Below are 13679 nucleotides of genomic sequence, written 5' to 3'. Positions count from 1 at the left end.
CAATCACATGATTAATTACATCATAATTAGCCAATAGAATAATTAATGGCTGTGAATTTGAGAGTATATAATTTATAGAATGTGCGCTCTAGGGGAGACAGACATGTAGTTCTCGTAGGGAGAAGATGTAGGAATTTCCATCAGCATGAGAGCGGGTTAGAGAGAATGACTTTATTATGCTTGTAACTGTGTAACCTATATGTAGCAGTGCTTAATATAAAATGTAGAAACGAAATGTGGTATTGTTGTTAGTGTGTGTAACCATAAACTAAATGAGTGGCAGAATAAATACACAATATTCAAAGAAAATAAGAAACAAATGCGGCCAGAGACAATACTAGACGATCATGGGCTGTTCCAGAATATGTAGTAAGAAATGATGCATGGGTCATACGTAGGATGTGGCGACCGGTTTGTGTAGCCCGCTCTCCGCGTCAGACAGACGGCCCATGGTACTTCAAAGGTGGGGTCATGATTACTCAAAACAGGATCACCATTTCTCAAAATATGACTATCACTACTAAAAATAAGATCAACATTACTTGAAATAGGATCACCATTACTCAAAATAAGATAATTATTGCTTAAAATAAGATAAGCATTACTCAAAATAAGATAAGCATTACCCAAAATAAGATCATCACTACCCCAAATAGGATAACCATTACTCAAAATAAGATCATCATTACTCAAAATAAGATAATCATTGCTCAGAATAAGAACATCATTATTGAAAATAAGATCATCATTACTAAAAAGGTTTGTAAGTAGTTGTTCATTCATAAATAAAATTTTATGACGGAAAACACCCAGAGCGTTTTGGAAAATCCAGACATTCCGTTCAGATCTCCATGACTTTAACATGCAAGCATTATTTTTTATAGTACAGTTTCTTTGATTTTTTTTTAAATCTGTAATGTTACAAAAGAGGCATATATTAAATGTTTGACTCTACCGTAAGTGGAAAAACTAGAAGTTGAATCTTCTATGCTGTTTTCAAAATGCAGATTGAACATTTTGTTATACGCCAACATCTTCATGTAGACGTATATTGGACGTCCGGTTGTCCGTCCGTCCGTCCACAATTATTTGTGGGCACTCTGCCGGTCACAATTTTTATTTGATCTCGGTTTCTTTCGATATTGGCATGTATCGGACCGTAACTTCCTGAATTATGGCCCCTGAGTGTACGAAAAATCACGGTTTTTAGCTCGTGAACCCTATGGAGGTCACAATTTTATTCCGATTTAAAAATCCGTTTAAATATATCACCGTTACACTTTAATGACGGTTAAGTTCGAATTTCGTAAAAATCGGACTAAAACTGGCGGACAAAATGAAACTTGAAATGTATGTTTATAACCCAGATATCTTGGTTCCGTGCGATATTTGCGCATATCGGATCGTAACTTCCTCAGTTATGGCCCTTGATTGTACAAAATTTAAAGGTTACAATTTTTATCCGATTAAAAAAACGTGTGAATATATCACCGTTACCCACTAAGATCTTGGTTTCTTTTGATAATCGCGCTTATTCGAACGTAACTTCCTGTTTATGGCCCCTGATTGTTCGAAAAATCACATTTTTAGCTTGCGGATTCTCTAGAGGTCGCAATTTTTTCCGATTTTAAAAACCGTTTAAATTTATCAACATTTGACCATAAAGAAGGTTCAATTCAATTTTCGGGAAAATTGAAATGAAACTACCCAACAAAACGGCCGCTCTTTGTACGCAAATTGTGTAAAAGTATGTAATACGAAGGTTGTGGACCCTCTAGAGGTCACTCATTTTATCCGATTTTGATAACCCAAAGATCTCGATTCCTTTCGATATTCACGCATATCGGACCATATCTTCCTTGATTATGGCCCCTGATTGTATGAAAAAAAGAAATCTTATGCTCAAAGGCTTTTTTTTGCAAATTATTTAATTCCGTGTGCTCTATTTAAACAGTATTATGGTCACAGAGAAAAACTAAGAGTTATTGGGAGAGAACAGGATCTTGAAGCATTAAATATAAATGCTTTAAAGATTGCCCGAGAAGTTGCTAATAATACAAATACACTAATGGCAGGAAATATCAGTAATTCTACCATTTATGAAAGAAATAATCAAGATTCTATACAGCAAACAGAGGCTATGTTTAAGGTAACATTCAATAAACCACATCTCGTGCTGTCCGGACAACATTTTCTATATTGGCATTGCAAAACATGCCAATATTAGAGAGAGAGAGAAATGGGGTTTAACGTCCACTCGACACAAACTAGGTCATTTCGGGACTAAATGCCAATATTAAATAAAATTAACTGTTTGTTATTCTCAAAATGACCGAAGTTTAGCGTCCATGAGACTTTAAAGTAAATGGCTATCTTTCCCAAAGGTCTTATATTCCATTTTCGACTGGGGGTCACGATGATTCTGGTAGGATGTCCGGGGTTCGAGCGTAATGTTAAAGATCCCCTGGCAGTTGTAAATCTAGATACAGGACAACATAATATATGATGCGTGTTCCGTTTTCATTCGCTCTGCTGGGGCAGAGAATTAGGGCTTTAAAACCCATTTCATTTCACTTCCTTTTCCTATAACATGAATGTCGAAGAACCGTCAGTTCGGGGGATTGCCTATTGATATTGCAGGAGTATGACTACCGCCAGTCCTCTTCGGTCTAGATCATCTTTTCTTGAAATGTTTTCCATTCTGATTCTCGCTTCACGCTTGAGAACTTAGGCCGTCCATACATGCAACATTAATGACAATGAAGTTTTAAGTTAACATGTACATTTTGTTTCATGATTTAATGGAAAGTAACGCGAATCATCTTTTCAGGAACAAATAGAATGGGCTGTACAAGAAAATGCTGATTTTATTGTAGCTGAAACATTCGGTGAATTAGGGGAAGCGATGTTAGCTCTACAGTGTATCCAGAAATATGGCAATGGTATGTAGAATAGGAGATTTAATACACGATCACAATTCTATGGAATTGGAACAATTACTCTTTATCACTGATTGACGTTTCGAATAGGCTGTATAAAGGTGTCATTAGAAAGTTAATATAATGCCTCATTTGTTGGTCCTTATTAATGGTTGAATTCACAATAACGACAATATTTTTCAATATTTCCGAACCTATTTGAGAAACTTTGAAAACTTTAGGCGCAAAGCGCATTAAAGAATAATTTATTATTGTCAAATGTAAGTTGTATTACCTTTCTACAAAATATACAAAATATGACATTACTTGATGGTAGATATTTAGTTGGTGTGATGGAAACTACAGGCGCTTCTATGTGGAAAATCTATTTTCAAAAGTGCTTAAAGTCGAACCGATTATAAATAAGTCAATAAGTACTACTGTCTGAGCCAATGGTTCTCAAACTTTTTTTTGCAAACGGCACACCTTAAAACACATGAAAAAATAGCTAAATATATACGAAAAATATCTGAATTTGCAATATAAGAACATGGCAAGTCATAGACAGCATACAACGATAGACACAGACTAGTCACAGACAGAAGGACTCAACTAAATAAAGAAAAAAAAAACAAAAAAAAACCCAGTTATAAACTTACCAATAGACGCCAGTGAATACGCAATTGGGGTCACATGGTTTTTCGAATTTCTTAGTGTGCTGTTCAAAATTTCGCGGCACACTAGCTCAGCCATGACCCAGTGATAGACCAGAAAAAGAGATAAAAAGAAGGAATATTAAGGCGTCGCCCAACTGTTTTAAATAACACATCTGTAACGTTATTCTTTACAGGTCTACCCAGTGTAGTCACAATGTCATCGAAAGCAAGTGATCTTACATTTGACGGGGTGTCATTTGGTGATGCTTGTAAACAGCTAGAAGACGCGGGCGCAAATGTTGTTGGTCTTAACTGTGGACGAGGACCCGCCACCATGATGCCTTTACTCAGAGAAATTAGGCAGGTTTGCAAAGTAAGACACTTTAAGTAATTATTGAAAATCTAACACATGACACAATTATATGGAATACAAGTTACTTAAAGAGTTTATTACAGCGACGTTTCGGCGAGGGTTCTCCCGTCTTTGTCAAGGAAAGAAAATCTGCTGATTTGACGAATAGGATTTCAAATTTAAAACTCTAAAATCGTTATTGTTTTTAAAATATGGTATATTTGAGGAGTACTATAATTCCGAAAATTGGGGTAGGACATAATTAACGAACACCACATGCCGCATTTTCCAGTAAATTATGTCGTTATAGCATGTGTATGATAACATTTCCGATGCGGGTTCTTTGAAACGAGAACTTTAACCTTATAAACGTAAAACGAAAAAGGATGTTATAGGCATACAACCCAACTCTAAAGTTCACAGAATTAAACTTGTTCATCCATTTTATGCTTAGTTATCGCCCCTGAAAGCTTGCAAGCCACTCTTAGCAATACTGCTGATCGACATATATCCGGTAATTTAGCTACGGGTGCAGTAGAGCAAATTACGATTTATGTTTATTTCTTTATGACCGAGATGTGACAGAGCTAGTTATTCAATCTGCTTTGATTTATTTACGAGCCCTGTATTTGACATGTTAGATATTAACGATTTCTAACACTACTGGTATTTTATATTTTATGTTTTAGGGTCCAATAGCAGCTGTACCAGTACCTTATAGAACAACAGATAAAGAACCAAACTTTCAAGCACTAACAGATCCAGATACAGGTAAGAGTCTCCAACCCCCTAAAGCTCATTTCAATGAAACATGTTAGTACCATTTCCCCCAAGAGATATTTTAGGAGAATTTCAATTTGTGGTAGTACACACCAGTGACCCGTCCTTGAACAATATGCAAGTCCGTTCTGTCAGTCGTGGTGATTCCTCCCCACATCATAACAGACCCAAGCCCGAATCTGTCATGCTGTCTGACGTTAACGCTAGCATGACGCTCATTTACACGCCTCCAAACGCGAGCACGCCCATTGGTGAAATCCAGTGTAAATCTGGACTTATCCGAGAACATTACACGCGTTTATCGACGATTACCCGAATTTCTACGCTGCCTATAGCATTGACGTCTGTTTGCCATGTGCTAGCGTGTTAATGGAGGCACAACACGCGGTCGACGCGCATGCAAGTGGCAAATTATCAACACATTTTTGTTTTCTTTAAAAACATTACTCGGCATACCTCAGGGCAACCTCTAGGCTCCGGGCCCCTGGACAAGTGTCCCAACTGTCCCCCTCTCCCGGGCCCTGTTTGCCATTTATTCTGGAATAATTGGCCTTTAGCATTATTTTTGATTTTACATTTATTTGAGGATAAGATTAGCCATTGCTTATTTTTAATACTTTTAGTTTTTTGGTCTAGTTTTAGATTAGTTTCTGTCATGCGCAAACTGAAATACAACTTGTTTTGCCGGGTGTGAAGTGTTTATGGTCTGTCATTAATTTATTTAGATGGAACCGAAGAGTTTGTTTTTTAAATAATCTGGCACTTGTATCATGCTATTAAGTGTTTTATTTTAAAGTCTTATGCGGCATGTCAAAACGAAACTATCGAGTAGCACTTAATCATTTTTAATTACCTGTTACACAGTGCATAATTGACGTGACATCTGTATACATCCATTTATCATAGATATATCTAATCGTATTAACTATTAAATTTAAATGGTATATTAAAGTGACTGGAGAGATCAGAAGAAGTTGAATTTCCGAAATGTAAATAAAATATGAATTGATTTATTAAAGCGAAAATGGGTCAATGATTGAACTTCTAGAATCTGCATAATTAGAGCTATTAAAACCAATAAACGTTATCATCTTTATATCTAGAACAATTGCACAAAACTGAAAATGAAAACGGACATGAGTGAAATTTCACCCGGACAGCTGCGTTTCCGCCTAAGATTCTTCGTCGAATCCCAACTGTTAATGATTCTTTTACGTGCACGCCAACGAGTACACAGGTGGGCCTCGGTTTTTCATTAAGCCTAAAACAGAATACTCACTCAAAATGATAGAGATCAAACAAAGTTTCATAGGTTCTCACAGATAGCACATTTTCGTTGTATCTTTGTATTTAAGCCACTGGGCTGATGATTCTGTAAGTGGGCTTTGCGCCGAGCTTGTTTTCTACCCTCAGTAGTTTTCGCTGAAATTCTAAGTACAAACTGTTGCTCTAGTTACCTCTAAGTAAATTGGTTTGTCGTATAAAAGACTTACCATTTCTGGTTGTCTGTGATATTACTTCGGTGGAAGCGGACGTTGAATAAAGCTATTTCACACATAAAGCACCCAATACCATAGCTAACATATTTTTAGTTTGGCTGTTTACGTTTTACCAAGGTGCTTCGGGTTCTAAAATTTTATATTGAGGAGTTAACATATAATTTTAATAGCGTATAATTTCATATGGAGGAGTTAACAAATAGCTAGTGCATTTTTGTTGCAAATTTGTATTTATTAATTTTAATAACGTATAAAAGTGATTACAAAATAGACCCATAACGCAACTGGGCGACTTGTCCCTTTAATTTCAAAGAATTTATTGACATGAGTTTGACTTGGTCTAATATTTCACTAATTATAACGAACTAATAAGACTGGAATGGAAAACATATTTACCGTTAGCCGATATTATGTTAAGCTTGTGAAACCTCAGACACGACATCTACATATTTATAATTGGTTGTTCACTTCCTTGTTTAATTAAATGTAGAGCGTTTAGAAAATGAATGTAAGTAATGTATATTAAAAGAGTTCTTATTTGAAATTAACAAACACATTTGACTTAATAAATTCCGTATTAATTGATGTACAGTTTATAATTTATATGTGTACATGGGTAATATGAAATATGTGTTTATACATCAATAACATAGGTCTTATAACTGCTTATTGACCAATCTGTTGACCAAATTTAGCCTGCATAGGTATTTGCATTTCAATATCCCCATGAAGAGTGTATATACCAAGCTTTAAATCAGTTTCGCACATTTATAGTCACTAAATAAACGGTCATGTTGTACTTAATAAGCTATGACCATTTAACCATCCATGAATAATAGACTGAAAGATAAACGAATGTCGGCCATAACATCTGGGGACTTTTGAGTAAAAAGTAGGTTACAGTCCTTGTTTTGAAATTGGTCTCGCTTAACCAGTCTACCGACCATTCTACGTCTGATTGACAGACCGGGATAATCAAGATCCGGGCACTTTTGAGTAAAAAGTAGGTTACAGCCCTTGTTTTGAAATTAGTCTCGCTTAACCAGTCTACCGACCATTCTACGTCTGATTGACAGACCGGGATAATCAAGATTACTTTTTATACGCCCCCATTTTCATGTTTATAACCCACCGACAGGGGCTTGCTGGCAGGGAGTTTAGGAGGACGGTGTCCTCCCAGGCCCCCATTAAACAATAAGTCCACCCGTATAAGCGGGCCCCCCTGAGAGCTCTAATTTTCACGCGGAATCCCCTCAAAAAATTGAGAGTGCGCACGCGAAAAATCATACATACACAACGATTAGTAAAATATATTATGCTGACGTGCAAATGTCTGTCACCTTAAGGTGAAATGGCCTTTGATTAAAAATTTTGCCGACTACAGCAAAATCATAAAGTGGAGTCAGAGAAAGGTAGCATCCTACAGAAGAAGGCTTGCAAAACGCGTTTCCCGTTGTCAAATTTCAAAAATTTTCTTCGGTGCGCGGGTCGCCGAAGGGGCCCGTCCTCCCGGGCCCCTGCGGGGCCAGCACGCCCCTGCCCACCGACCTTGGTTCCTTTCGACAATCGCGCATATCGGATCTAGCTGGTGGTCCCTCTAGAGCTAACAATTTTTATCCGATTTAAAAACCGTTTGGATATATCACCGTTACACCCTAATGCTGGTTGAGTTCGAATTTCGTGATAGTAAGACCAAAACTGCCGGACAAAATGGCCGACCCTCGTACGCAAATAGTGTACAAAATATGATATATCAAATCTGTGGACCCCCTAGAGGCACAATTTTGATCCGATGTTGATGAAACATAAAATACATGTTTATAACACAAAGATGTTGGTTTGTTAGATATTCGCGCATATCAGATAGTAAATTTCTGAATTATGGCCCTTGATTGTACGAAAAATGGCCTTTTGTTTAGCTTGTTCTCTACCACCTCTTGCATATTCTTTTGTATATATGGCTCTTATTTCTAGGAAAACAAGATTACCCGCTTGATCTACCAGCCCATGCCTGTAGTAGAAGTCAGATTAGACAGTGGGCAGAAGAAGTTAAACAACTTGGTGTACAGTATGTAGGATTGTGTTGTGGTAATGCGTCACATTATCTACGTGAAGTAGCCGAGGTTTATGGTCGGAAACCAGTGGCTAGTAAATATGCACCGGACATGACGCAACATTATATTTTTGGCAATCGTGCTAATAACAAAACATATTATACTGAAGATCTCAAAATGTCTATTACCTCAAAATGAATCGGGTACTCTGTCGTATATTATAAAACAGGCCCGGTTTCACAAAGCATTCTCAAACTTACGTTAAGAATTTACTCAATCATTGTTTATGAGAAAATTCATTTTATCACGAAACACAAATCTTTGCACATAGTTTCTTAATGATGTATTTGATACATTAAAACAACTATATTTTAGTTAAAAATACGGCAAACCATTTTGAGTAAATTCTTAAGTTTAAGAATGTTTTGTGAAACTTTGACCAGATAGATGAGTAGCACATTAATAAATTACGTGTTATGAATTTATTTTGGCTTAAATATGTTTGCCATAGGAATGTTGAAATTTACTGGCAAATTTCTGCCACCAAAAATATACTTGCTTTAATAACGACAACTATGTTTGCCAGCCGACTTTATAAATCATCATTTGCGAGTTGTTGTAAATTCCAACTCTGACAATCGAGAATAAATCTAATTTCTATAAAACAGGGTCAACGCTCTCTCAGATGCCGTGTCCATGTAGTAGTAAATGTTCTGACATGCTGATCCAATGATCAGTCAACTCTCTCTGATATACTGGGAGCCAAGGTGGCGTAGTGAATAAAGCACTGGCTCACTAACCAAGAGATCTGCGGTTCGACCCCGGTGTTGGCGGAGTACGTTCCCCGGAACTTTTCAATTTGAATTCCCCTTGACAGTGGTACAGGAGCTAGCAAGGAACAGTGGCTAATCTTTCGGTTGGAACAAAAAACCGATGCTCAGTTAACATGTTTGCGTGTACGTAAAAGAACCAATGACAGGTGGCCGTAGTGCCGGTGACAGGTAACAATGTCCCTCGTAGCTCACTACTTGGCGTATGCCCGTCCACATTACCCCGATTGTCACAGTAGTAGGACGGTATTCTACACAAATTTAACAGCCAACGCGTTCTCATGTCATGCACCAATAACAGTTCATTCTGAACATAGAGAACCGCTACTATGGAGAAAGTAGAACTCCGTATTATTTAGTGTTCGGGCAATAGTTTAGTATACGATAATTACAGTCAACACTTTCTTGTGTGACAGGCAAACATCTTCGAACTTGCGCAGATACAAGATCTGGCTGAATAGTTATAGCCTATCCGTTAAAAATCTGTAGGTCTACAAAGTCGATGGATTCCATTTATTTTTCTACATAGTCCCCTTCGAGGTGTACATACTTTTGCAAACTTGTTGCAAGGCCTGGATGCCGGTCAGGAAGAAATTTTCTTCAGCCACCCTAAAAAAAAGTCGTTCACAGCTGACATAACATCACCATTACTAGGAAAATGAAAACCGAATAGTTCCTTTTTCATTTGAGGAAACATGTCTCATCCATGGTTACAAATCTGGCCAAAAAATTATTAGGGTCTGCTTCAAAACGGCGCAGGTTGTCACGGGACGTCAAGAATATGATGTTTGTCCATTTCTGGTGATTTTAATCGGTAGATTCACAAGATAGTCTGGTACAAAGACCATAATAACACTACAGTTGCAGTTCTATATGTCTACGATTCATTCACTGATTGTACTTGTTGGTGGCAAAAGTTTGGTTCAGATCATTATTTATATTTTTTTATTTCAAGAAAAATCGATCGTTTCCGTATATGTTAATAAGTCACGTGATATCCCACATTTGCATATCAAACATACTGCTCTGCGCAAGATGCTATGTAAAAAGCGCGAAGGACAAATGAGATGCGGCAGAGCGCAAATGTAAAGTGTAAGGAGAGAAATGTTAAAAAACAGCATTTCGCAATAAAACATTTGTCATTTGACACATTCATTTTCCGTTTTAATTTAACTTTGGCCTTGGTGGTATTTTGACTTTATCATTACCATTTAGCGCCACCCACAAGAAAATCATCGTGGAAAATTCCGAGGAACTTTATCGGCGAACAACATCATCGAAAGCTTGACCCCGTCTTACTTGGTCATTCAGCTAAGGTGGATCCCCTATCTGTAGGCACAAACAGAATGGCTTCCGAATCTCTCCCGTAATCAACCACGTCGTTGCATTTGAAGTCCATAACCTACAAGCCCCTTTCCCCAACATCTTTGCTGTAACTGTAAGTTGTGACTAAGACGGGGTCAAGGTTCCGATCCCAGTGTTCGCCGAAAAATGTTTAGACCTCCAGATAAAATGGAAAATCCAAGTCCAGTTTATGCCACGTAGAAGATCCTTTGTAGTAGACGGTTATGCCGCTGCCCGGCCCAAATTTCCCTCACAGCATACTGCTAGGCGTACTTGCAGTTGGTGCAGAAGAGTAGAACGTAAAAATTTCATTATATTTCCTACGGATGTCGGCCATACACATGCCAACAAGCGAGTGTGTCGTCTTTTAGCATGGTTTTTAGACTCCGTTATCCAATAGAAGAATGACCCAAAAACCTTATTCTTCTTGTAAATTGTAACGAAAATATATTTTGTTTAAAGTAGCAATATTATTAGCAGTTAATAAATAACAACAAACCAGTCTTTGTATAGAGTTAAAACATACATAGTCATCTACAAAGTTATTGAATCTTACAAAACATTCAAATTTCTCAAGTACAATGTTTGAAAACTAAAAATCTTAAATTGATAGGCTACAAAAATAACGGCTGTTTACAGTAAGTGACGCAATAGACGGAAACAATGGAACTTATTCAAAAATATTCCAAGAAACGGGGCATATTGAAACATGAGTATAATTAAAAGCTGATTATATAATGACAACAAATTATTCTGCCTCGCACAACTGCTCTGCTTTAAACCTACATTCTCCCGTCAAAAGGCAAAACCTAGTAACTCACTTTTGAGTTAGGACCAAATTTGTAGTTACAAGGGTATGTGCTTCCCGTTGTTGTACTAGATCTTCCAATCTTTTGATTTTGTAAGCAGTTTCAAACCTAGCAACTTCCTTCATTTATCTAGAATACCATAACAAAACCTAGTAACTCAATAGTCAAATCAATGGATGAGCTGGGGTTTAATATTCATTCATTGCGTTTTCCTTTGTTTTCTCAAAATAAGAAAAAAGTGAGTTACTAGGTTTTGCCTTTTGACGGGAGCATTATGTAAGAGCTAAATTCTACCTATTGTCGATCATTCTTTTGGCTGCAAATGTTATATAAATGATTAATTGGACACTCCTTCACCTTACAGGCCCATAATCAACCCTCCTCTGGCCGTGATTGTGAGTGGATCAAAACACAATCGCCAATTAGTAATTTAACTTAAAAAATGAAAATCGAGACTTTGTTTATTTTCTTTGCAAGAGTACTTGACAATCGGGGCTATATTGTCAAAACTTCAAACACTCATAAGTTCTCTCAGAATCAATTAATTTGACTGAAAATTTGAATTTACATGTATTAAATTTTCATTAGCTATTTTTAAACTATTGTAACAGAACGACCAGCTCTCTGTCTGAATATTAAGGAGCATTTAACCTTTCAGAAATATTGTATTAGATTAGTATTGGCACTCTTCACTCAACGACTATGGAGTTGCGATTGTCGAGGTTGCTGGGGAGCACCGTATTAATTATTAAACATTCTGTCAACATTAGCTTGAATCTGTGCTAAATGATCATAATAATCCTGGCCAAAATAAAATATACATTGGTCCATTGTTAATATCATATCATCTAAAAGACATTCACCATTTTCTGTCATTACATCAAAACAGTACTTTGGTACCTCGGATACATCATCTAATTCCCCTGTAATAAAACATACCATATATTAAAGCCTCATTGTGTGAATTTAGCACAATAGTGTGAACAATTGATCTCTAATAGGAATATCCGCTTAAAAATGATTCAATTCCATTCAGTATTAACAAAGATATGTTGAATTACAATTTTGTTGTGGGCGAACAGATTTAATAGACCGATCTTAAAGGACAATATTGGTGCCAGTCATTATCACATGTGTTAGAGCTGGTTAAACACATTCCAAATATACTTTTAACACAGAGATCATTGCTACGATAGCTGAGTAATACATGTTTCCCGAATCGGAAGTGACGAACGCCAAAGGAAAACACGAGTCGCCGCTCTATATAACTGACTGAAGCGACGAGTGATAACAGATACACGGCCGAATTTCTGCTCACTAATAATTCCTTCGAAGACCAAAAGTTGTTGTGTGAGACTGTGAGAGGATACCTGACAATTCATAAAAAGAATTGACTGCCACTAGATAAGAGAACACGAAAGAAAAACAGAAAAAGTCCGTGCATTACCTTTTTTTTATAAGGTATAGAATGAATATAAACAAGGGAATGTACAGACTATTTCTATTTTTCTATTTCTATTGAATTGTCAGATATCCTTTTAGAGTCCCATATAACAACTTTTGGTCTTCGAAGGAATTATTAGTGAGCCGAAATTCGGCCGTGTATCTGTTATCAGTCGTCGCTTCAGTCAGTTATATAGACGGTGACTCGTGTTTTCCTTTGGCGTTCGCCACTTCCGATTCGGGAAACCTGTATTACTCAGCTATTGTAGCAATGATCTCTTTGTTAAAAGTATATTTGGGATGTGTTTAACCAGCTCTATCACATGTGTGATAATGACTGTCACCAATATTGTCCTTTAAATCCGATTTAATCCTGACCGGGAGATTATGTAGCGTTGCAGGGGGTTGGATGGTCCAATGGCTTAGCGCATGCCGGTTAGATCATTAGGTCTGTCACTGAGTCAAGTGGTGTGGTTTTGATTCCGCTGCTTGTACGTGACATGGAGTTGGTTTCCCCCAACATTAAAGACCCTTGGGTGCAAGCAGATTATTGAAATAAAACTGAACCATATTAGGTTAGTGCCGAAATAACCTAGTTTGTGTCGAGTAGACATAAAACCCCATTTATCTCTCTCTTATATAACGTTGGTATTTTGGTTATATTTTCTTAATTAAATGTTTAAAAATCAATCTGAGTACATATTAGCATGGATTAAACATACATTATGCAAGAGCTAAATCTGTCTATTAAGGGCCTTTCTTTAGGTCTGAAATGTTATCTAAATTATTAATTAGACATTAATTAACCTATCAAGACCATAATCAACTCTAGATGGCATCGCTAGCCTGCGATCTTAAGTGGATTATGAGCCGATTTACTGCATAGCTTTCATGCACGATTTAACGATTAAATGGATAATTGAGACTCTACTGTTTATCGTACTGACTTTAGTAATGGTGATCGAGGCTAGGCGGAAATTTCAAACGCTTAGTT

The 13679-nt window shown here is 36.9% G+C and overlaps 1 protein-coding gene across 1 annotated transcript in view; it reads left to right on the top strand.

Annotated features, from left to right (window-relative positions):
- Positions 1-8837, top strand: part of LOC130010432 (betaine--homocysteine S-methyltransferase 1-like) — a gene marked incomplete at its 5' end in the record, with an annotated part of 13768 nt that extends 4931 nt beyond the window's left edge. The window contains 5 exons of the mRNA XM_056102095.1: positions 1955-2149; positions 2831-2942; positions 3769-3947; positions 4616-4697; positions 8180-8837. Coding sequence (XP_055958070.1) covers positions 1955-2149; positions 2831-2942; positions 3769-3947; positions 4616-4697; positions 8180-8457 — 846 coding nt within the window. The remainder of the gene's footprint in view (positions 1-1954; positions 2150-2830; positions 2943-3768; positions 3948-4615; positions 4698-8179) is intronic.
- Between the last annotated feature and the right edge of the window lie 4842 nt (positions 8838-13679).

This window comes from Patella vulgata, chromosome 7, assembly GCF_932274485.2.
Source record: "Patella vulgata chromosome 7, xgPatVulg1.2, whole genome shotgun sequence".
Classification (NCBI taxonomy): Eukaryota; Metazoa; Mollusca; class Gastropoda; family Patellidae; genus Patella; species Patella vulgata.
Note: the sequence above shows the minus strand (reverse complement) of the source record. Positions and strands in the feature narration are given on the sequence as shown.